This window comes from Plecotus auritus, assembly GCF_963455305.1.
Source record: "Plecotus auritus genome assembly, chromosome: 5".
In the NCBI taxonomy this organism is placed as follows: Eukaryota; Metazoa; Chordata; class Mammalia; order Chiroptera; family Vespertilionidae; genus Plecotus; species Plecotus auritus.
Window position 1 is genome coordinate 22,821,245 of NC_137776.1, and position 25,491 is coordinate 22,846,735.

At 53.7% G+C, this 25,491-nt stretch overlaps 1 protein-coding gene across 8 annotated transcripts in view; it reads right to left on the reverse strand.

Moving 5' to 3' along the window:
• TNS1 (tensin 1) overlaps window positions 1-25,491 on the reverse strand; it is a 222,010-nt gene that overhangs the window by 120,616 nt on the left and 75,903 nt on the right. Inside the window, exon 1 of one of the 8 annotated variants that reach the window (XM_080669584.1) lies at window positions 10,546-10,608. The exons of 6 other annotated variants lie outside the window; for them this stretch is intronic. Coding sequence is in view for 1 of the 2 variants with exons in the window: in XM_080669589.1 (XP_080525715.1) it covers window positions 10,249-10,260 (12 nt within the window). In the remaining variant the exon portion in view is untranslated. Of the gene's footprint in view, window positions 1-10,248; window positions 10,364-10,545; window positions 10,609-25,491 lie in introns of those variants that run through there. One more of the 8 variants, XM_080669589.1, reaches the window with a different exon arrangement.

The window sequence follows — 25,491 nt, forward strand, 5'->3', positions numbered from 1 at the left end:
ACCAGCATTGTTCGTCTCCATCTGACGCATATCCACCCTGCTGTAATATTTCCTTGTTCCCTGGGAGGACCTCCGAGATGCATGCATCTGAAACCAGGTCTGGAGGAAAGGGGGGTAGAAGGAGGGGCAGCGGAAGACCTGGCTCTGTCTGGCTCTGAAAACACAAGCAGATATGAAACGGACAGGAGAAAGAATACATCAGCTAAAGACAGTGACCCAGAGGTCTTGCCAAGGGGCATCCACGCAGCTCAGGCACCCTGAGGCACACATGGAGGCAGCAGTAGGACCACTGCCAGGTCCAGATGCAGAGTCACTGCCGGGCCACACCCTCGGCAAAGCCACACAGACAGGAACACAGCAGCCCCGCCAACACACCCACTGGAGGGGCTTTCTGCGTGGCCCTGACACAGTGGATTTCAGGAAGCTCTAGGGGGAAGTGACAAAGCGACCCACAAGGGCAGGCTGGGGGAGGAGAGAACATGAGCCAGCAGAGACGGGGTGCGAGTCTGGAAGCTCATCCCAACTGCCCACAGGAACCTGCCCACCCTCTTTGGCTGGGCAAGGGACAAACTCCCCTTGGACTCACCCAACTCACCTGAGCCCTGCCCATCCTTCCGGAAGAGCAGGTCAGGGCAAAGGCACATTCATGGAAGCTGGGTATAGCAGGTGTCAGACACAGGACAGCAAGTGTATAAACCACAGGGTGGATCTGATATGATAATGGATAAACATCCTGAAAATTATGGAATGCAGACATGCAGCAGGAATTCTAGGAGTGGAGGGGGTGAGGAGGGGCAAAACAGAGTTTAGGGCTGTGGGACAGCCATACATCATCACGATCATTACTATTTTGTTAATCCTCACCAGAGGATATTTTTTCTATTGATTTTTAGAGAGAGTGGAAGGGGAGTGACAAGAGAGAGAGAGAGAGAGAGAGAGAAGCATCGGTGTGAGAGAGACACACTAATTGGTTGCCTCCCGCACGCACCCCCACGTGGGCCAGGGATTAAACCTGCAATGAAGTTACGTGCCCTTGACTGGAAATCGAACTCTTGACCCCTTGGTGTGCGGACCGACACTCCAACCATTTAGCCACACTGGCCAGGGCAACCATATTCTTTTAAGAACTACTATGTACTGTGTACTTGAAACACAGTATCATATGTAAACGTTTCAACAACATGTCCAATAGGCAATTCTCCCTTGTTCCACATGAGGCCACTGAAACTCAGAGAGAAAAGTAAGTTTGTTCAGAGTCATAGAGCTCTGAGCAGCTGAGCTGGGACTCAAACCCAGGACAGCCAGACTGTAAGATCTATTCGCCCTCAGGCAAGCCAAGGCTCAGAACACAACATCTGGCAGCTATGGGACCCATCGGGTGTGGAGGTATAGATGGTGGGAGGGGCTGATTCTGAGAGGCACTCTCCGTGGGGGCGGGGGCGTGGACGTGGGGCCTGGACCCCCAGCTCCTAAGGAAAGCAAGGACAGTGGATCTCATGCTGCCATGACTCAGTGGCTGGGCCTCCAAGCAGCATTTCCGGAGCCCCAGACAGCTCTGCACAGTGTAGGAGCCACCTGCCCAGCAGAGACACTGAGCTGTTACTCATAACTGTTACTCACTCTTCTCTGTACCCCTCCCCTCAGCGCATCACTTATTCCCACTCTGTTTCCTGAGAGCGACCAAGGGGAGCCAGCAGATCTGCCTGGCTCCCTCCCTCGTTCCGCTAGCCCCAATCCTGCCAGCCCATCCCCACCTGAGTCACTGGGACAGAGACCCAGAGACTGGCCCGCTAACCCTGACAGCTGTTCCCCCTGAACTCTGTTCCAAGAAACGGCTGCCCTGGGGTAATGGCCACTAGGCAAAGAACCTTCCAATCCCAGGGCTGGAAGGGACCTCCCAGCATCCAGCTGTCTTCCCAGCAGATGCCCAAAGGACCACCAGGGCCCCCAGCTCCATGCTAGATGGCTCCTCTGATGGCCCCAAGAGCAGGTGCCTCTCTGTTCAGAAATATCCATGGACTTGCAGAAATTGAGCACTGGTTAGAAAGGCAGGACTCCCATAACTCATCTTGCCAAAGAGAAAACTAAAGCCCAGAGAGGGGAAGTGACTTGCTCAAGGTCACACAGTGCCAAAGGAGGACTAGTAACGGGCCACCTGACCCCCTGCCACCAGGCTCTCCACTGCCCCTTCCTCCTGCCCTGAGTCAGGGCAGGCCCCAGAAGTCTACCCTCACACCCTCCTGCTGCAAAGCAGCTACTAATCCCACAACACTGGAGACAGGAGGTCTAAAGACGAGATGAAAAGGGAGGAAAAGAGTTGCAGCCAGACGGAGGCTCTTAGTGCAGAGCAATCACCTTCTAATAGGGAAGGGGCATCGGGAGCAATCGGCCCCGGAGGCAGGGAGATGGACCACAGGCCTTCTGGAGGCCCTAGAGCTAAAAGGCCAGGCTCTCTGGCAAGTGATGATGGGAGGGATTCCTGAGGTCCCAGCTGGGGACTTGGGAGAGTCCTGGCCTCCTCTCTGCTCACCTCTCCTCCCCCCTGCTGGCCCCTGCTCTCCCAGGGCTCCAGCCTGGAATCCAGGCCTGGCCGCTGCCTCCGCTCCCACGCTCAGCTCAGCGCAGCTCAGCTCAGCTGGCCACAGCAGAAGCCGCTCAGGCAGCTCAGGCAGCTCAGAAGGCTCTCCAGAGAAGCCTCATTTACCTCTTGTGCTCCCCCACCCTCCTCTGGCAGCTGCCCTTATCCCTGCCATGAACCCCCTACCCCATCCCACCCCTTGTACCAACCACAGTAAGAGCAATAACAGTAGTAATAACCAAGGGCACACAGCACGGCCTGCATGCAGGACTCGGTTTTATTCGTTTCCCACATTTCACCAATGAGCAAAATGAAGCACAGGCAGATTAGGTAAGTTGTCCACAGTTACACACCCTGTGAGAGGTGGAGTCAGGATTCAAATGCAGACAATGTGGCTGCAAAGTCTGTGATCTTGACCCCCATGCCACACCACCTCGTGATAGGTCCTTGATCCAGGAAGTTAAAGCTCCTAAAATCCCTACTCCCTCGTCTACGCAGCCACTGAGCCCCTGCGACAGGCCAGGCACCTGGATTTTGCAACACCTAACATCCCTTTTGCCTCTGGACAGGCAGCCCCATGCAGACACTCACAGTCAGGTGGGGCCCCGCTGCCTCTGAGCAGGCAGGCTCCTCTGCCCTGGCTGGGGGACACTCCTGTTCATTCATTCATTGAATAGTGAGGGCCTACTGAGTGCCAAGCGGATGGCAAAGGATGCCTCCAAAAGGAGCCTTTCGGTTCCTTAGAAATTTGAGCTGCCTGCAGTCTGCCCTCATTCCCACCTGCTGCGGTCTGTCCATGCCCGTCTCAGCCCATGGGAAGTCTTGCCAAGGAGGGCTCTGTCTGGCCTGAAAGATCACCCAGGGAGATTTCAGTGCTTCCTCAGCCTCCTGATCGAGAGAAGTAAAGACTCCAAGAAGATGTCCCATCCCTAGGGCTGAGGATTTTGAACATGGGACTCCAGGGGCCCTGGCTTATGGCCTGTCCCAGGTCTCCCTGGGCCAGTTCATCTTCACCACTGCCCTAATCTCACCAAATGACAAGCTCATCAAGTTTCTCCTATGGTAATGCTCTCTGCTGCTGCCCTCTTTACCATGGCCCAGAGAATCCTCAAGACTGGACCCCAAGCTGCACCTCCAGGCTCTCTCCAAAGCCACCCTTCCCATACACATCACTTCCTGTGCCAGGCACTAAGCTAAGCACTTGACTAACAGGATCTCATCTCATCCCCATCGTCACTCCATGAGGTGGAATATTAACTGCATTTTACAGATGCAGACACCAAGGCTCAGTCCAAGGTCACTCAGCTAGCAAGCTTGGGAGTGAAACGCAAGCCTATCTGACTGTGAGACAGGGCTGGAGCCATTATTTGATCCATATTCACAGGTGTGCCACCGTGCCTTGGTGCATGCTTTCCCCTGTGCCTAAAGAGGTCTCTGTCCCTTTTCCTTCCTGCAGAACTCCTTCTCCACCTTCAAAACCCATCTCAAATGGCACCTCCTCTCTGAAGCTTTCCCCACTCCACCAGTTTGTGTACACTGCTTTCTGCTTGACACCCCCTCTGCACTTTGCAGAAACCCTCTCTCTGCTCCCCTTTCTCTCCCACTAGAGCACATTTCCCAGCCTTCCTTAGGAGCTGGGGGTCCAGGCCCCACACCCATACCCCCTGCCCCCACTATGTCCCCATAGTGTCAATGCCAAAAAGGCTTTTAAGTAAACAATTGGGGGCCTCATGTGCCCACAACCCTCCAGCCCCTGGGAAGGGGCTTCTCCCTGTGCCCACCCCCCTTCCTGATAGCTCCTCTCTGCTCAACCAGCTTGGCTGTTTCTGGGAGTCTCAGCCGGTGATTAGGGCCCTAATCAGCAGGACTTCCTGCCAGCCACTGCCAGAGGTGGGGGCAGGGCCGGGAGGGAAGCAAGGTCAATCCAAGGTGAAGTTTGAAGCCGGGACCAGGGGAGGCTCCTGCAGGGAGATGGATGAACTCACAGACTTCCAGCCCAGAGTCTCTCCAGCCCTTTGTCTTATAGGTAAGGACACTGAGGCACAGTGAGGAAAGGGAGTCATTCAGAGTCCAGGGACACAGCAAGAGCACTGCACCCCCCTGTCCTGGGCCACAGGGACACATCCTCTCTTACACTTCCCTTGAAGCCGTCTGCCCACCCCTCCACCCCCACCCCAGCACCAAGCCCCATAGTGCTGACCCCATAGACTGACTGCTCCCTATAAAGCGTTATGATAGACCAGGGGGATTGCTCATGTCTGGTCAAGGTGAAGGATTAAAGGTGAGCCCCTCCTCTACAAGAGCAATGGCTTAGAAATGGAGCAGAGGTGAGCAGGGGCTGAGGAGGGGAAGCAACATGGGGCTGGGCTGAGCTCAGGAACCCTTCCCAGCTGTCATCATCATCAACCCAAGCCCATTCTTTCTCCAAGAAAAAGCTAATGCCTTTTACAGCTGCAACTGGGTGGGCGAGGGGTCCGGAAGTGGAGCTTACCCTAACCTGACCCCAAGCAAGCCCAGCCTCCTTGGGTGGGAACCAGGCCTAGGTGGAGAGTGTAGCTTAAGCAAACCTTGAGGGCTGACCCCTGCTAATGAGGACTGTCAGGGGCTCTGGAAAGCAGAGGACTTCAGAGAGAGCAGGGGCCTGAGATGGAGAGGGTGTGTGGCCAGGAGCAGGCCCCTACCATGGGTTCAAAGCTTACCGATACAGCATGCAGGAAGGGCTGGCCACCGTTCTCCCCCACCTCCTACCAACAGGTGAAGGAACTAAAGTTGCAGCAAGGAGATGCAGATTAGACTTCAGAGAGACCTGAAGGGTATTTGCAGCAGACTTTTGGGAATCCCACTTTAAAATATAGATTCCACCCCTATAAGTATAGTCAGTCCATGGTCAAGAGCAGCCTGCCTGGAGGCCAGGGCAAGTCCTTGCCAGGCATGGGAGTCTCCAATCCAGTGACTCTCATCAAGGGATGGGACAGAACTGAAGAATGAGAGCTTGGACTAGTTTATAATAATGCATCTTGTTTACAGTGATGCAACTTTCTCAGAGTCCTCCATAAACACGGATTTGCATCTGCTCCCTGGGCAGACAAGGCCTCTGGAGGTCCCCTTAGCTCCCTGCTTTCCCCCCTCTCCCCTGAGAGAGAGAGAGAGAGAGAGAGAAAGAGAGAGAGAGAGAGAGAAGGAGGAGGAGGAAAGTCTGTTCTCTGGGCTCTGATGCTATGACCCCTTGAGGAAACATAATCCCACCATCTCCTCCACTCTCTGGTCCCATAATCCTCCCATTTTATGAGTGGAACAACCATGATAAGAGAGAACAGGGTCATCCCAGCAGTGGGCTCCTGGAAGAACACACCACCACCACCATCACCCATAGTAATAACAACTACTATCATTTATTGAGCACTTACTATGTGCCAGGCACTGTTCAAAGCATTTTAAATAAACTAACTCGTTGAGCCTCTCAACCACACCACGAAGCATATACTATTATTATCCCAGTTTACAGCAGAGGAAACAGGCTCAGAGAGGTTCATTCATTTGCCAAGGCCACACAGCTAGTCGACAGGGTCATCCTGCGTTGAGCCCAGCAGCCTGGCTCCAGAGTCACACTTTCTGCCTCACTCTAGATCACTCAGTGACTAGCCCTGTTTCCAGTTCTAGCCAATCCTCCCCAGGCCCTGTCTAAACCCCTCACCTCTCTACCCTCCTTAGTCAGTCAATTCCTGCTGAGCAGCATTCTGCCAGGCACTGCATGGATCACCAGGGAGACAAAAGGCACAGGCCTGCCCTCAAGGAGTCTGTAATCCAGCTACACACAGGAATCTTGCAAGGCCCAGGAAAACAAAGGGGTCCCATATTCTCTGCTGGAGAAAGCCTGGGAAGGGGACCCGGACATAGGACTGGGACCCTCCCATATGGAAGAATAGGATTCCATTCAGGCACTCCTGGAACCTCTCTGTCCCCATCAACTCTCCAATATCCCACCCTTCTGGACCAGTCCCTCCTGCCTCCCAGAACGCACAGCCTGAGCTAGAGGCTTCTAACCCAAAAAGGCAGGGATTACAGAGCCCAGCCTAGCCCTGGCTTGGGCACACCACTCCCACCCCACACAAGCTCCAGCTCCGTGAAGACCAGCCACCCTCCCCGAGGAAAACAAAGGTGCGGACAAGTAGGAAGAAGGCCAAAGCACCAAACCGGGTAAAGTCAACCAGGGCCCCAGCTGTGCCTGCTGTGATGGGAAAGTGCCTCAGGCTATTTGCAAGGAGGAAGGAGCTGGGCCAGTGTGACCATGCATAATGGAGGGGCACCCAAGGAGGTGGGCCTGGCCCACCAGGCTGGCAGCGCTGCCGCCCCCACTGCCCTCGTTCCAGCTCAGTGGTGCCCACACCTCTGCATGCCTAATAGCTTTGAAAGCTAGGAGCCAGGGCCTTGGGGGTACAGTGCTGGGGACAAAGTCCTGGCTCCAGTATCCCAAACCGCTTTCCCTCTCCGCACACCACACCCATTTCTGATCTGCTTTCTTCAGAGTCCAGCAACTGGGAGGGAGGGCTTTCCTGCCTGACTCCTCTGCCATCCCTCAGTACACATCCCTCAGCTGGGCCTCCGTGCCCTTTCTGGGGTGGAAGAGACTTAGGGCCCAGAAATAAGCCAAGAGCCAGAACTGCCTGCAGCTGAGAGCCTTTGTTGCCTCCCCCCTACTCCCCTACCCCACCCCCACCCCCGGACTTCTCCGAGCTCCAGGGCATATTCAGCATCTCCTTGTCCTGCCCCACACACCTGGCCATCGCTCTCTGAGTCTCTGTGGAACCAGAGTGAAGAAATTCTAATTCAGCAGCCCCACCTAGTCCCTGGCTCAAGACAGGGGACTGAAGTTAGACACTGGAAAGGACTTCATCCCTGACTGGAGGCAGGGGTTGACCGGGGTGACCTCAGACCCTACTCCTTCACTCTCTCTACTAAGGAGAAAAGGGGTCACGGGGCATCGGCTAGAGGGAACCCACTCAAAAGCCCACCTTGACACTCCCATCATGGGAAACCCAAGCCAGCGGAGGTTAGGTGTACAGGAATCTTTAATGCCAACACACACACACACACACACACACACACGCACACACACACACACGCACACCTAGGAAAACAGGTCTGGAGAACAGGGAGGTGAGGTGGCCTGCACCTCCCCTGCTCCCCCTGAGAGGCCTTGGAGAACACACTCATGGTTCCTACCCCTCCCACCCGCCGCTGCTAGTTACACAAACCACTTCAAGCTGCACCAACAACACTGTATTATTTACAAATTTGGAAACTGAGGCTTAAAGAAGAGCTGCCCCTGAGTTTTTCTGCATCTTGGATCTTGGCACTGCTCCTCTGCCTACCCTCTCCAGGCAGGCTGGGGAGGCCCCTTTTTGGGGGGTGCGCAAACTGGGCAGGGGTTCAAGCTGCCCAACCTGGAAGCAACCCTCCCTCTCCCCATCCTGGCACACTGGCTCTGAGTTAGCCCCTTAGCGGGGGAACGGGCTGTGACTTCAGGGAGGCAGGGGTAGAGGTCTGTGTTGCTTCTGACCCCAGAGTGTCACGCAGCCCACAGGTCTGTCCAGATACTGTGGGGTTAACCAGCAGGGCAAGGCTTGGAGCGGGACAAGAGGAATCGGAAGAAACTCAGGATCTTTGCAGGAAGCAGCTGGGGCAGACCGGTGGGTGGTTGAGCAATGGGTGTGAGGGCAGGGAGCAGGCTCTCTGTTCCCCAAACCCTGAAGGCCCTGCCCTGCAAGGTCCTAATCCATGCCCACCCAGGCCAGAGGCTACTCCCCTTCTGCTCCCCAATCCAAGTGTCAGAGAATTTCCCAATTCCAAGAATCCCAGGACCTCAGCATCCCAAGAGACCTTCAAGGTCATCCCTTCTAACCACATCCCAACTCAGGAATCCTTCTGAGCTGTTATCCAGTCTCTGTCTGAACTCCCCCCAAGATGGGAAGCTCACTACCTTACAAGGCAGCCCTTCTCTCGCTGACCTGCCAGGCTTGTTAGAAAGCCCTTCGTTAAATGTGAGCTGAGCTTCCTTCACCAACACAAATCCATTCTGCCCCTCGGCTTTCTGTTCCTACCTCAGAAGAAACGGAACTGAGAGTTCCCAAACCCCGAGGTTGACAAGAAGAGGATCACCAAATGGTAACCTCATCTCTGAACTCAGCTGAACCCCAGCTCAGCTCCCCTCCACCTGGCCACCAGCATCCTGGGTTTATCATGCTGGGCACCACAGCCCCCGGGAAGACTCCGAATTGGGGCTTTGAGGAAAGTGGAGTATGAAAAAGTATGGGATGAGGGAGTGGGGAGGACAGCCACAGGGTTCAAGGCCAGGAATCTGGAAGAAGAGGTTCCCCAGTTGCCTCCACCACCACTGATCACAGCCCTGGCTGTCAGCACTGGCGGTCCTGTTAGACTTTCCGAGACCACCCCCCCACCCCCCCACCCAGGCCCCGGCCCTCCATGGGCAGCAGAGTCAAGGCCAACCCCACACAGGAACCCAGCACTGGGCCCTCTCGGAGCCCTCCCACCCAGCTTCCCAACCAGGGCTAGGTCCAGGTCCTCCCTTCCACACCCTGGGCCAGGGGGGTCGGGCAGAGGTGGCTCAGCTGTAGCAAGCGCTGAGGTCCTGGGGGACAGTGAGGGTGGGGGAGACAGAAGTAGCTGCCAGCTGGCAGGGGTAAGAGCAACTTAAGGCCAAGTCAGAGCCACAATGGTCCCCACCCCACCCAGGCAGCTGCAGGAAGGGGCCAGGCAGAGACTCAATGGGAGAGAGTGCTCCCTCCACACCCTCCTGACCCCCCTGGCTTGGTTTTGCCACAAGGAACAGGCACTGGGGTTTCCAGAAGACGCCCCTGTTCCCAGAGAATCTAAACCCAGCTCCAATTCCCCCTCCTGGTTTCACCCACCACCGCCCATCCTGCCCTCCCCTCACAAGCACCCATCCTGTCCTCTAACCCGTTGCACCCCCTGCAGGGAGCCCAGCTTGGGAGCACAGCAGGCTCTCCTGGTCACCCTCGGCCACTCCCCTCACAGTTTCCTCTTGTAGGACACATCTGGGCAGGCAGTCCTGGCCCTGGTCCTGAACTGGGGGGTAAGGGACAGACAGAGATTAGCTCTATATGGATTCTCCAGCTTGGGAGGGGGTAGCAGGCAGGGCATCAGGGGGTCAGGGGTGGGGGAAAGGAAGGAGAGGGGAGTGAAAGGCAGCTGTGTGTGTCTGTTCATTAACCACCTGGATTAGCCATTTCTGCCCAGAGGGGTGAGGAAGGAGTAAGATGCTGATTGGAGGAGTGAGCAGGGGGCACTCATGCCAGGCTGTGCCCATGGGCAAGGGAGCATGGACCCAAGCGGAGAGGAGTGCTTTTTAACTCCAACCTTCCTGGGCCTGCCAGGCCCTCCCTGGCAGCCGTGGCCAGCCCTTGGGAGATGAGAGATGGGAGCAAGAAGAACCCCAAGGAGGAGAAAGGGGGCCCAATAACAGCTCCAGTGGTGGCAGGGAGAGAAACCAAGAGGAAAAATGCCTGCTCTCCTCAGGGTCCTCTCCCCCAGGCATCCCAGTGATGGGCCGGCAGCTGGGGAAGAGAGGGCTGGAGATGAAGTCCTCCCCACGCCCCCTTTCCTCGGCAGATGTGTCCCTGCCCACTCACCTCTGCTGTCATGGGTCCAGCAGCCACCGACACCAGTAACTACCCCAGCAAACAAAACTCCTTCTAACTGGCCTCTCTCCCTCAGAGCATGGACAACCGCACCCCAGACATGCCTGCAAAAATCTCCGACACATCTGAAGGAGGACTGACAGGTTGGCCTGAGGGGCTAGCCTAGCTCACAGACATGTGACCAGGAGGGCTGACCTCCTCCTCCCCTAGTTTACACCCCATCAGCGATCAGCGGTCCTGACAGCATCTGTAAGGACAGCCCAGCAGCACACGCACCCCCACACTCACCTTTCCGGTAGAGGAGCCCCAGGGTGGGGTGGGTCTAAGCTCACGGGACAGGGCGGTGGGCAGTGATGGGGCAGCAGCTGTGGCTGGCAAGAAGCTGGTTGCCAAGAGGAAGGCGTGAGTGAGCCTTGTGTCCAGGTGGGGAGCAGGCACAGGGAGCAGAGCTGGCCCCAGGGCCACTGCTGGGAGCAACTGAGCGAGGGCGCTGCTCGCCCAGATCCCTCCCCTGGTGGTGGCTGGCGGGCAAGCACGCACCGCCTCCTTCCCGGAGCCGGCCAGCAGCCCGCCCCACGGCCGCCTCCTTTAACCCCTGCAGCACTCACACCCAGCTCGTGCCAGGCTGGCAGCATCAGGGCACAAGCGCCTGGAGCAGGGCATGCCCAGCAGCCTCCCTGGGGACCAGCAGGGAGGGGCCAAAGGGCTTGTGGGGCAGAAGTAGGGAAAGGGGGCAGGACCCCATGGAAGAGACACAGCTGCACAGAAATGGCCAAAGGGCTGCTGGGTGGGCAAGGATGTTTGGTGAGATGATGATAATAATGATGATGATGATGACAAACAGCAACCCTCAGCTTTTATAGAGCACTCATTTTGTGACTGATGACCGAGAATCTCATTGATCGGTTTCCTTTGGTAAGCGCCCCAACTGGGGATCGAACCCACAACCCAGGTATGTGCCCTGACCAGGAATGAAACTGGCAACCCTCTGATGCACAGGATAATGCTCCAACCAACTGAGCCACCCCGGCTGGGCTAGAATCTCACTTCTGAACCTGTTTTCTCTTTATGGACACTTGTGACTGTGCATGCAAAAGTGATTTGAATTGAACTCTAATTAATAAAATGCATGCTTCAATTCCCTTTGAACACATCAAAAAATAAGATGAGTTGATGGATGGAGAGATAGAAATGGGAGAAAGCAAATATGCCAAAGTGTTCATTATAGAATCCATGGTGTTTACCATAAATCCTTTCAACATTTTTTTATGTACAAATGGTTTTATAATTTAAAAGATCGGGGGAAATGCGACTTGAAAAGTTTGGAGTGCCGAATAAATGACAAGAGTGAAGATGCAGATAGGGTTACTTGGAGGGGAAGGGAAAAGTCATTTGCTGCACACCTAATGTATGCCAGGCTCTTAAACAATTTCTCTCTCACTAAATCTGGGAGTCACCCTGCTATTTTAGCTGAAGAAGGTGACCTTGGAGCAGTTAGGTGACTTGTCCAAGACAACACAGGCTGGTATAGAGTGGGAGCCCTTCAGAGATTGAAAGGCCCTTCTTTTTCCCACCCGGCCCACCTCCTTGTGAGGTCCTGGGCCAGGGACCTGACCTATGGGCCTCAGTTTCCCCTACTGTACAATGAGATTGGAGCCAAAGTTATTCAAGATCTTTTTTCACTTCTAACACTCACCAATTTTATTAATTCAACCAAACCATTCCCCAGGCTTCAAGTTTGCAAAGAATAAAGTGACAGGGTAGGGGTCCAGAGGGACAAGCATTTGGGGGACCAGCGTCACAGGGGAGATGGTCAGCATATTAGAGAGCTGCTCCCCAACCCCATCAGGAACAGGGAAACCTTGAGGCTGGCTGGGAGAGGGGCACTTCTCAGGACCGTGTGTGGGGAAGGTGGAAGTAGAGGTGTCATTATACCCACCTCTCCCACCAGAGCAAGATGACCTCATCCCCTCCCAGGAAGTATGGGTTCCCAGAGTCCCAAATTCTGGCATCACAGAACCTACCAGCCCTGACAGCAGCCTCAGTCTGTGAGCAGTAGGTACTGCCAGAGCTAGAAGGAACCAGGCCCCACAGAACTCCCCTCCGAGACTGTTGGACTAAGTAAGGAAACCTGGCCCAGGCCTCCCAGACCCCTGCCCAGCCCTCTCCAGCCCCAACTCTGGGGCAAAGGTGACTCCTAATAGCCTTATCCTGCCTAACTCCACACCCCTGCAGACCAAGGGCTGCTCTTGGGCTGGATCAGTCCTAGCCAGAGGAGGGAAGTGAGGACTTCATGTCAGCAATCTAGGCTCCCCTAGAGGTGGGTAGCAAGTCTGTTATGAAAATAAAAGGTGCCCCTTTTGGGTCACAGCACAGCAGAAGTGTCATCCTCCCCATCTCTTCCCAACCCTCACCCACTGTCATCCCGATTGACATCAAATACTCCCTGCTCCCCCCCCACACACACACACACCCACGACACCCCTGCTCCCGACCATCTAGTCCCAGCTCTACAGCAGGGCATCCAGAGCCCCCTGTGATGGCACTGCCTCTTGAGTCTACTCATGAGTGCTCAGAGCTCAATTCAAAAACCACACCCTTCATGGATCCTTCTCCAACCACAACGGTTGGTAGGCACCATCCCCTCTGAGCACCCAAGGCTCTTGCTCATCTACTAATGCCAAGATATACACTTATTGGGTGCACTTCTGTATGTCCCATTAGTTGAGGAAAGATTTGTTTATCTTTCCTTCCCCTTTCCTAGTTTGTCCAGTGTCTAGCACAAGGTTGACTCATAACAGACTCTCAATAAAGGTGAAATGTATAAGTGAATGGTGAAGAGATGGACAGATGAGCGATTGGTAAAAAATTGAATAAAGGGGCACTTTTAATGCTTAATTCTGCAAAAGGTTGTACCAAGATCATTGTTGGCAGACTTTTATCTTCAAAACTATACAATCACAGGCAGAAAAACTGACCATGCTAAGACATGGGACCATTAGATACACGATGTCCCAAGTGCGTCCCACCCATCCAGGTCTGCAGCAGATCCAGGGCACTCTGAGAGACACCCTTCTCCAGCTGCTCTCAGGCAGGCTTTGGTGGTGAAACGCTCCACACACACACCCCCATCCCAACATTACCCCCTCTTTCCCAGCACCTGGGCACAGAATCATGAATTCAGCAAGTCTCTAGAAACCACACAGACAGGAAGTCAAGGAGCTAGAGGGTTTCAAAGAAGAGGAGCAGCCTTGCCCTTTATTTCCAAGAGCTGTCCCACAAATGATCATCCACCCCCGGTTTCCCCAGTGTCTGTCCTAACATCATTTACACAAACACACACAGAGTGAGAACTGCTTTGTGCAGAAGCCTGCTCAGCCCCTTTTCTCTCCACTCCCCACTCCTCCCCTCCTAGCCAATGAAGGCTCAGAATTCCCAGGGTTTCCCATCTCCCATCCCCCAGTCCCCTCGAGCCAGCCCAGACCCCTTTCCCTCCTCCCTCCCTCTCTCCTTCCCTCCCAACCCCATGTGCAGCACTGCACATCTGGTTCCAGTTGTGGTTGGTCCGTTCAGGGGTAGGCCTGGGGGTTTCTCATAAAACTGAATAACACCAGTGTTGGAGCCCAGTGGAGCTGGGGGATGGGAGGGCAGGAGGCCTATGGGGCAGAGGGAGAGAAGACAGCAGCAGGAGGCACGGAGACACACAGAACCCAACAGGAGCAGGGCAGTGCCTGGCATCTAGTGAGCAGTCAATGGATGCCTGTTCACAGGAGATAGAAGCTGGAGAAACAGAGGGCAGGAGCACCAGGAGGAGAGAGAGTGGGACAAAGAGGGGGTCAGAAACAGGGACCCAGAAGGAGGAAAGAGAGAACTGGGGGTGGGGGTGGCTGTGGAGCCACAGAGAGGTCATTGAGAAAAGCAGGCAAAATGAATTGTGTGTGTTGGGGCCAGGTGCTGAGTTAAGCCCTTCGTTGGGGAATGAGGGGACATAACAGAAAGGAAGACAGAGGGACACAGAGAGACAGAGAAGGACAAAGATAGTCAAGAGAAAGATGGCCCAAGAGTGTTGAATCCAGATTTCTCTGGCCGCTCAGCCCCCACAGTAGGGGGTAGGGGTCAACCTGGAGCTGCTCTCCTTTCTTCCTTCATTTTTTTTTTAAATTGATTTCTGAGAGAAAGGGAGAGGGAGAGAGAGAGATAGAAACATCAATGATGAGAGACAATCATTGATCGGCTGCTTCTTGCACACCCCCTACTGGGGATAGAGCCAGCAACCCGGCCTGTGCCCTGACAGGGAATCAAACTAGGGACCTTGCAGCTGCAGGCCGATGCTCTATCCACTGAGCCAAGCCAGCTAAGACTCCTTCATTTTATTTTCACCATTATTTAAGTGCCTGGCCTGCACCGAACCTTTCCCATGTGCTTTTCCTCGCAGCCCCCATGAAAACTTAGGAAGTGGCTCTGATTCTTTCCCAGACTTAGAGGTGAACTCCGAGCACTTCAGTGATTCACCCCAAATTACAGCAGCTGATGAAAGGACAGAATTTGAATACACATCTTCCAACTCAAGGCTGTGTCACCACATGACACAACTGGGAATTCTGGGCCTCAAGGCTCCTTCTGGAGGGCATCGTGTCATGTGACCTAAACTCTCAAGGGAACAGATTCCCAGCTTTTTATACAACTAAGGGGAAGTTCCTCTGAGCTGGGCTAAGAGTTGACCAGAAACACTCATCTTCCTAGGATGGGGGAGGGGTGGCCTCCAGGGGAGTTGCAGGGGCCACCCACTCTAGTGCCCTTGGCCCCCACTCTCTTCCCCCCTCTCAAAGACAGAGAAAGCAGGGCCACATGCCCAGGTCCCCTGGAGAGAGGCCCTGGGCCTCAGAATCTTGCTGAACACAACACAGATAGGTAGGAGCCAGAACCCTGGGGAGGTCACCTAAGGCATTGGGTCAATGTCTATGCATTTGGGTTGCATCCTCCCCGCTTCTGATCACTGCCCTCCCACACCTCCACAGCCAGAGATGATTGGGGCTATTCCCCAGGATGCTTTCATCTCAGGGTCACACCCTGGGACCCTCCTTACCAGGGTTCCTCCATAGCAGACTCCAGAAGCCATGACCACCCTGCTGTCCCAGAGCCCCTCTCCCTCCCTTCCTTCCTGAGACTGGACTCCACAGCCCAGGTCACTGGTCACTTCCCTTTCTATTTGTCATGGTCATCATGGTCGAAGCTGGACTGAGGCTGGAGAAGGGGCACCTCCTTCTTACCACCAGCGTCCCCTACTTACATCTCATTTGCACACATTTCCATTATCTCTCAAAGTGCAGAAAGAGGCTCCACTCCCCGCCCCCCAATCCAGCCCTTTGCCACATACTCCCCCAGGGAGGGAGAAGGGCCAGGCCTCCTACATTCCAGCTTCCTACTCTCAGATCTGCACCCTAGTCTGAAGGCAGAGGATCAGAAGACAGAAAAGCAAGGGGAAAACAGCCTGTGAACAGCTTGTTCCTAAGACACCTGCTGGCCCTCCCTCCTCTGAGCCTGCCTCAGTTTCCAGGCAGGATTCTTCTTGGGCCGACCCCAATAATGATCACCGGCTTCAGCCTGGATCTTTTCAGAGAGCCCATAGACCCCCCTCACAGAGCTATGTCCACCACCCTAACCCCAATATTATAAAGTTCCTGGACTGGACAGTCAAGGAATCCCCCAGACCTAGACTATCTGGATTTCAGGATGGTGTTGGCAGGAACAGTGATGACATGCTTGAAGACGAGGTAGAAAGCCAAGTGGATTCCTAGGGGTGTTGATTAATAGATCAGTGTCAACTTCCTGACTTGCCAAAGGGCTCCGTCCTCTGCCCTGGCTTGTCCAACATACTTATCAGTAACTTAGGTGAAGAATGGAGGTTTACCAAGTACACAAAGTGGGGGGTGGGGCAGAGGCAGAAAGAAGAGCTAAGATGCTGAAGTGAATTGAAATGCAAAACTGACTTTATAAACAGACTAAAATTAATAAGGGAACATTTCTCTTGGGGTTAAGTCCTGAAGTAAGGTTCAAAAGTTATTTAAAAAAAAAAACACACAGAATAATAGTTCATGTAGGGGAAGCTCTAAGATTTTGTAAAAACAGAAATTTAGTTCTGTTTTCTGTATCCTGCAGTAGGATACAGCTTCCCCCAAAAGGTAAATGTACTTTGGGTTACATTAATAAAGGTACAGAACCCAGACCAAAGGAGGTGCACTTTACTCCATGCTGCTCAGACACCATCAGAAATGTGTTCTCTTCTGTACTATATAAATCAAAGGACATCCAGAGGAGGACAGCAGTAAACACTCAGTAAATATGTGTGGAATAAAAACACAAGGAAGGTTAAAGAAATTGGGCCCAATTTTATTTCAGATGATAAAGAGAGGACACAGCAGGCATCATCAGATACATGATAAACTGTTTGGGAAAGTGAGCCAGGGAAAATTCTATTGCCATATACACCTCCTTGTCTCTCTGCCCCTTCATTTGTGAATTCCTTGAAGCCTGGGACTATTTCCCATTTATCTCTGAATGTCCAAGAAGCAGAAACAGTCCGAAGCTGAGCAGCTGCTAAGGACAGGACAGCAACCTGACAAGGCCAGGCCTGTGGTGCGGGTCAGTGGGGAGTATGCTGGGCCCAGCAAGAGAGCTGACCTTCAGCTAAGCCGGCTGCCAGGCTGGAGGAAGCAAGGAGCTGGGCCAGTGGCAGAACTTTTGGCTCACCACATGCTGTCCCAGGCTGGCTTTTATGCTTGTCAAAACATCCCTTGCCACTGCCCAGTAGCCTGTGCGGACTGGCCCCAGCCAGGCCCCTTGCCCAAAGTTTGGAGCTGCCCACTGGCCCAACTCCCACTAAACTTTGAGTTCCTCTCTATCCTCTCATCACCTGCATGGCCTTCTCCCACCTCCTCACGCTTTAGTGTATCTGCTTCCCTTTCCAGCACCCTTCATTCTACTGCTCATCTCATCCTTGCTTTTCCTTAACATCTAACCTCTTTCCTCCCATGTTCCTCTTAGGACAGTTTCTCCTTTCCTTTGCTCTGTGGCAATGAACTGCCAAAATTTCACCACTCACCCTCTCCCCATACTTTTTTTTTTTTTTTTTTTTTTTTTAATTCTAGAGCACTTTCAGGGTTGGAGAGAGCTGAAGACTTCCCTCCTGGGGACTTAGATTTCACCCCACAGATAGTAACAGTGATCACTTTGCTCCACCTTGAAATGAGGTGCTATCCCTCCCGGGTTTGAGACTCACAAAGACCTGGCCCCATCCTACCAAAGCCCAGGAGTGGAGGACAGAGAGTCCAGGCTTTGGAATTGCCTACCACGTCTGAAGCCTGGCCACCCCACCCACTGCCTGTGTGACCTCAGAGAAGTGACTTAACCACTCTGAGCGCAGAGTCTAGCACGGAGCAGTCCTCCATGCTCCCTCCATACTCCCCCCACATCCTATTCCTTCAAAGAAGCCATCACCCCCTCCCCATCCCACAGTCACGGCTCATCTCTCCTTCCTATATACCTCTTTGGCCCTGTTTAATAAACATTCAGATTTACTGAGTGTTTTCCGTGTGCCAGGCACTGTTCTTGGAGCTTTATGGATATTCACTCACTTTAACCTCCTAACAACCCTATGGATAGTGATCATAATTAATCCCATTTTCTAGATGAGAAAACTGAAGTTCAGAGACTTCAGCCGATTGCTACTACTCTTCTACCTGAAGCACAGCATCGAAGCACATGGGACCTCGGGGCCTGGCTAGTCCGCACCCTGTCCAATGCAGGGCTCTCCTTGGGCCTGGCAGAAGCTCAGCCAGCCCTGCACCCTCCAGCCCTCAGATTCCCTCCCACACCCAAGAGCTCCCTGCGGCATGGAAACCTGCCTCCTGTGGCTCCTGGTTCTGCTTCAGCAAGCAGATCCTTTCAAAGTGCATTCAAATCTCTCTCTCTCTCTCTCTCTCTCTCTCTCTCTCTCTCTCTCATATTCTCTCTCTCTCTCTCTCATATTCTCTCTCTCTCATGCTCACAAGCTCCCAGAGTAGTTGCTTCACAGGCTGGACAGTCCCAGCTCTTTCACAGTTTCTGGATCTTTCCACATTCCAGGTGTTCCTCTGGGTCTGGTCCGTTTCCAGTTGGCCCTCACTCATTCATTCATTCACCCATTCACTCAACAAATGCGGTGTAAGCGCCTGCAGTGGGCCAGGCCGCGTGCTGGGAGGCGGGTGGAACAGGAGCAAAGCCGGACAGAGCAGAGCGCCTGCCCTCAAGGAGTACTTGGTCCAGAGGAGGAAAGAGACACCAAACCAACAACAACACAAACACAAGAGGACGGCTGAGCCATGTGAAGGGAAAGAATGGAGTGCGGGAGGGAGGGAGGGAGGGAGGGAGGGAGGGAGGGAGGGAGGGAGGACTTAAAGCCTAACCAATGAGCACTTGTGTGCCAGGCCCTGTGATAAAGCTGCACACGCACTCACTCCCCCTCACACAGCCCTGGGAGTACATGTTATCCTAACCCTGCTCTTGTTCACTGAAGAGGCTCCAACATGAGAGGGAAGTCACTTGCCCAAAGTAAATAATAATAAGACAGCAAAGAAGCAGTGGTGGTGATAGAACTGAATCCCAGTCTGTACTTTCAACTGCTAGGCCATCTTATCTCTAAGAGGTTCAGAGAGAGATCCTTAAGGCTCGGTTCCCAAACTAATGAGCCACACGCATGCTGGCAGCAGCCCGACCCTGTGGAAGGCAGCGGCCCACCCTGGCATGGCCGGGATCCTAATACTGCGCTTTTATCTGTGCACCCCAGTGTCGCATCTGCTTCACCAAGATGGCAGTCACCCCAACTCCAGAACCCCCCATTTGCTCTCTCACTGATGTCGCCTTCAGACCTTTGGCCTTTACCCTGGTCAGCTTCAGGTGGTGAATAGGGCCAGTGGCCCGTCCCTCCCACAGGGCTTGCTTGAGACATGCTCCATGACGTGAGGGGGCAAGAAGGGCTCCAAACTCTGGGAAACAACCACCCCAGGCTCTACTCGGGCCACTCAATCAGGACTCACAATATGCCAACAAGAATTTAGAGCAGACCAGCCCACTCCTCTCCTTGTAGTGATGTGGACACTGAGGACTAGGGAAGCCAAATAGGGAGGCCCAATGTCACCATAAGAAGGAGCTCAGCAGGGTCAACCCTAGAACCAGGTGTCAAGCTCCCACCCAGTACCCAGGCCCCTGCATCACACTTGCCGCCGGGGAACCGGCATGGACCTCACCCGCACGGGGAGGGAAGCAGGAGCCTGTCCACTCAACCACAAGGAGAGAAGCAGCGGCTCTGGGTGGTGAGGGACCGTGGGGCCCAGGTAAAGAATGCTTGGGCTCCAGGTGCAGCACGGTCCTGCTCTCGGAGAGATGACCAGAACAGAGGTCAGGGTGGGAAAGAGGAGCAGGGCGAAGGGCCACAGCGGCAGCCCCTTCCTCGGGGTGCTCCTCCCCAGGGACCCCACGGAGACTGTTGTCGCAGGAACACCGTGTTCAGGCTGTGAGTCTTGGCTCAAGCACCCTCCCTGGCAGAGCTCCAGCTGCCTGTTTAATAATGTACAGCCAATCGGCCATGAACAGCAGATTCCAACAAAAAAAGTTTGGTGGTTGTTTTGTTATTGTTGGGTGTTTTTTTCCTCCTTCTTCTTCTTCCGGGTAGTCGATGGTGGTTATAAAAAACAAGTTTTGTCTGGCAGGCACCTAGGGCAATCTCAGCTTGCCTAGGATAAGGGATCCTGGCAGACCCCACCTGCCTCTACACAGGCGCCAAAGTGCCCGCTCCCACCTCCATACTCCTGGCCATGCCCTGGGCCTGCTACCCCAGGGAGACAGCCATCCTGGCACCTGGGAGTTCCAGGGAGGCCTAGAAGGATGTAAGATGTGCTGGCAGAGGCAGAGGGAGGGCAGGTAGGGGCCCAGCTCTAAATGGGCCCGATGCTTCCGAATTCCCTTCCTGTCCGGCTAGCATTGGAAGCAGAAGGTGGAGCTGGGATGGCCCACGCAGAGGCAAGGACCTAAGTCCAGAATGAGATGGCCAGCTCTCTTGGGCAGAACTGGGGGAGGAAGCAAGGATCCTGGGGCTCCTTGGGCCCCGCTCCTCTCTGTCGGACAGTCAGGATTCATGCTGGGATCGAGGAGCTCAACAGCAGAAGTCTCATAGGAGGGCCATTAAGACAAGACGTGGGAACTCAGTCCTGGAAGAAGCTGCATGGTGAACAGATAGGTCCTGAGCTGTCTGGGGTGGGCCCGGGTGAGAAAGCCTGAGAGACTCTCCTTACCTCCCAGCCTGGCACTGCCAGGAATATGAACAAGGCAGTGCAACATGGTGGCCAGAGCTGCCAGGGGCCAGGAGCCTGGATCCTTAGGGCTTCACCTGGCTCCGTGGTGACCCGGGGCCTATCTTGTGCCCTCTCTGGGCTTCTATCTCATCACCATGAGAGGAATCAGCTGGGAGTCTCCCATCCTGCCTCGGGTTCCCAGCCAGAGAGGGATTGTCAAGGCCAGATGCAAGATAGGACAGAGGGTCCGTAATCCTGCTGATGGTGGCCATGTGTTATCATTCACCCAGTTCTTAGTATGTTCTAGGCACAGGGTTTTTTCACCGATGACTCTGCTAGGCAGGTACTATGATTGTCACCATCATACAGAGGAGACTGAGGCTCATAGAGGTTAAGTAACTTGCCCAAGGTCACAAGGCTAGTGAATGATAGGGGTAGGTCTTGGGACTTTTTACCATGCAGCCTTGGAGATTGCAATCAAGGGTTGTGGCCCCAAGTGCCAAGAGCCCCAGCAGCCCCTCTTGTATGCCCTGCACATCTGCCTGCTGCCCCGTGCCCCCATCCAGCCTCCCAGCCTCTCATCATGCCCTAGCAGGGTCATCAGCCTCCCCTCAGTCCCTTACTTCCCTCCCACTCCCTAGGCCCCCTGCCCTTCCTGCTTCCCCCAGGCAGGGGCACACACAGACACAGACACACAATCATGCACACTCACACTGACTCATACACACTTGTGCACACATGCATGCACAGATACTCACACACTCCACACAAGCAAATGCGCACACATGCGCACACACACACACACTTGCTTCTGTACAGGTGCACATGCACTGTCTTTGCACACAGACTCCCATGCTTAAAGACCCCTAAAGATCTACACTGACACACACACACTTGTACCCGCACAGGCACATGCCCTTACACACATTTACACATGGATCCATGCACACTCACACATGCACACTCCCATGCATGCACACAAGCTCACACACATAGGCACATGCATGAACTCCAGCCACGGGAGATTTACACAGACACCCGCGGGTGGTCCGGGCAGGCAGAACTGGACAGGTGTCTGCCATGCTACCAGGGTGGTTAGTCCAAAGGCGAGAGGCTGCCGGCTAATAATACCGCAGTGCATTCCTGGCCGAGATAAGCGGCCCCAAGCATCCTCGGCACGTTCCGGCCTCAGTGTCTCACCCCTGTGGATTCCACCCACCCGCAACGCCATCCAGAAGGAGCCCCGGACGCCGGCGCCGCCAGTTCAGACACCTTGGCCAGGGGCCTGCCTGCTCCCCTCCATTCTGCATCTCCCTCTCCAGGGACCCCAGGCCCACTGTGGGCCTCAGTTTCCCCTCAGAGACATCCACACAAGAAAGAGAGAAGATCTGTGTTTGGGCTGAGAAGTGGGCTAAAGTACAACCTGTCCTTCCTGCATTCCAGTCCCTCCAGGCTGGGCAAACACACACCCTCTATGGCCTGTGGTAGTAAACACACCGTCAGGACAGACCTGGGGGGAGCTAAAGGAGCCCTCATGCTAGGGGAATTTCGGGCAACTCATCTCACTAGTCTCTCCACAACCCAATGACACCATTGTTAGGGCAAGGGGGAGGGGGAACAAGGAGGGCTGAACGAAGGGCTGAGACTTGGGAAATAAGGCAGGACCCTGAGGATGAGATGGACATACAGAATCCTGAGGGCCATAGAAGAAGTGGCGGGAGCGGGGGCGGGGGGAGGCGAAGTTACACAGACACAGAAAGAAAAGTCAGAAGAGAGAAAGCAAAGATAGAAAGACATAGTGGTGGCCCTGGCTGGTGGCTCAGTGATTAGAGCATTGGCCCACACACCGAAGGATCATGGGTTTGATTCTCAGTCAAGGGCATGTACCTGGGCTACAGGTTCGATCCCCAGCCCCAGTCAGGGCACATGCAAGAGGCAACTAATCAATGTGTCTCTCTCACATGATGTTTCCCTCTCTCTCTCCTTCCTTCCCTCCCTCCCTCCCTCCCTCCCTCCCTCCCTTCTACTCTCTCTAAAAATCAATGGGCAAAAATCCTCAGGTAAGAAGAGAGAGAGAGAAAGAGAGAGGAAGGAAGGAAGGAAGGGAGGGAGGGAGGGAGAAGGGAGGGAGGGAGGGAGGGAGGGAGGGAGGAAGACACAATGGTGGGCCCTGAGATACCAAAAGGCAAGAGGCAGCAGGGAGAGATGTGGTCATACACAGAGGCAAGGAGCTGGAAATGAAAGTCCTGTAGGACCTTGGTGACCCCAGGCAGCCCTCACATCAGTCTCTCTCCCTCCTTGTAACCCAATCCATGTTCTAGGGCCACAGTTCTAAAGTCTGTGCACACACGCACTTGAGCACACACACACACATGCACATACACACACCTCACACCTAACTCTCAAGGGTCCCCCTCAGCGACTCAGTCACTGAGGTCAAAAGCTGTTGGCATTTCTCACAGAACAGTGAGGCCATGAGAAGGGTTGTAGCTTCCCCAAAGGTGCCCAGGATCACAGGGAGAATGCTGGGAGAGGGCCCAAGTACTCCCTTCCCCTCAATTGCCCAGGAGACAATCGCACCAGCCGGCAGATCTGAGCACGAGGCCTCGGAAGGAAGCAAGGGGAGGGGAGGAGAGGAAGGCTACAGGCCTCAGGAACTCTAGGGCACAACTTTCCCAGCCCCAAGAACATGGGATCAGGGAGGATCAGAAAAGCATCCCAAGCTTGAGTCCAATGGACCCAGCTCAGAGAGGGCAGGACCTTGGCTGGCAATGAAAGCAGAGAGCACAGGGGCACAAGGGGTGGGGCCACCGTAGGGAATGCAGCTGAAAGAGGGGTTGTGTCCCACGAAGCATTGGCCACCCCCAGCCAGCTACCCAACAAGGCAGCAGTGCTCCCCAGAGCCGCGTGACCCCGCAGCCAGCCCCTTTGGCCAGCTCCTCCGGCACTGCCCACTCGCCCCTGCTCTGAGCAAGCCAGGCAGCCTTACATGGACATCTGAGGGACCTGGTATTTATCAGATGAGGCATTGAGGGAGACAGGCACATGAGCTTCCCCTTCCCCTGCCAACTTCACCCCCAGGTGCCAGTCTCTCCTTCCAAAGCCCCATTCCTTCCTGGGGACAAGGCGATGGGAAGGACAGGCCAAGGCCAGAGAGGAGAAGCTGAGAGTGAGAGGGCTGCTGGGCTCTGGATCTGACAGCTGGCTGGACAGGGCATGATGAAGGGAGAGGAGAGGGACAGGAACTAACGAAAGAGAGATCCCATGTCATCAGTTGATCGGTGAAAAGACAGGCAATGACATATGTAGATGCATGGCTATTGTAGAAATAGAGAAGCTAGAGCATAGTTTCCAAGTTCATCTGCTTGATTCAAACCAACCAACTGAAACAAGACATTTTTGAGATAATCAGAGAAGATGGAACACAGACTAGGTATTAGCTGCTCTAAAGAAATTATTATTAATTATGTTGAGAGTGATAATGGTATTATGGTAATGTTAAAGTTAAAAGCCCTTATCTATTAATGATACATACTGAAGTATTTACAGTGAAATGATATAATGTCTGAGAGTGGCTTTAAAAACACTCCAGCAAAGTAAGGGGGGAGAGTGTAGAGCACAGATGAATGAAAAACAGCAAAAAGTTGAGAGCTGTTGAAGCAGGGGGTGGGTACAAGAGAATTCAGTATACTATTCTTGCTATTTCTGTATGTTTTAAATCTCCCATAATAAAGAATTTACAGGCCAGCCAGCGTGGCTCAGTGGTTGAGCGTCGACCTAAGAATCTGGTCACAGTTCAATTCCCTGTCAGGGCACATGCCTGCGTTGTGGGCTCCATCCCCTGTGTGGGGCATGCAGAAGGCAACCGATCAATGATTCTCTCTCATCATTGATGTTTCTCTCTCTCTCTCCCTTCCTCTCTGAAATCAATAAAAGCATATTTTAAAAATAAAAAAAGCATTTACTACAAAAAAATAGAAGGGGGCGGGGGTTCATCTTATCCATGTTTCCTGAAGTGTGGTATACAAGATGACTTTAATTGGAAGCATGCCTCAACAATTTTATTTTATTATTTTTGTACTTAGGAAGGAATTAAGAATGTATAATTGTAGATTAAGCCCATAAACTCAATCATTAGAATGAGTAAAAGGTTAAAAAAGCAAATCTTTTTTTTTTTTTAATGAAGTAATAGCGTAGGATGGTGATGACTGATATGGTAGAGGGAGAACGAATACGCCTGACAGCAGTTGGGAAAGCAGCAAGCTCCCTCTGCGCAAACTCTCGTCTGCATCCTGCATATGCGGGTGTGCCGCCGCCCTGAGACACCAGCCACCAGGGCTGTAGCGGGAGGAGAGCTGGCATGGACAGTGATGTCGGTGAGGTATAACAGCGCTTATCCAAGGCTCCGTGCTTCCATTATCTCCAATCCTCCCACAGCCCTCCAAGGTGGACATCATCGTGCCCATTTTACAGGTGGGGAAACTGACTCAAAGAGGATACATGACTTTTCAAGGCTCCACAGCCAGTGGATGGCAAAGCTCCTATTTGAACCCAGTCAAGCCTGCTAGTTGAGCCTTGAAGGCAGGCAGGTAACAAGCTGAGCAGGAGCATAAAGCAATGAAAGAGTTGGAAAGGAAGACAAGAATATGTGTGTGTTGGAGAGAAGGCAGGGAGGGCCTTGGCTGTGCAATAGGTTTGGGGTGCCTGGACAGTTGTTACACAGAAGTAGCAGAAAGGGAAAGACTACAGCAAGCTGAATGGAGGTTAGACCGCTCGGGGACGTGGAAGGTAGAAATGGAAGGCTATGGGTCCTTGGTCAGCACCTCAAAACATCACACTTCTGGGCTTTGGGCTGGAATATACCAACTAGTGTAGAAATATATATTATTCCATGCCTCCTGGAAGT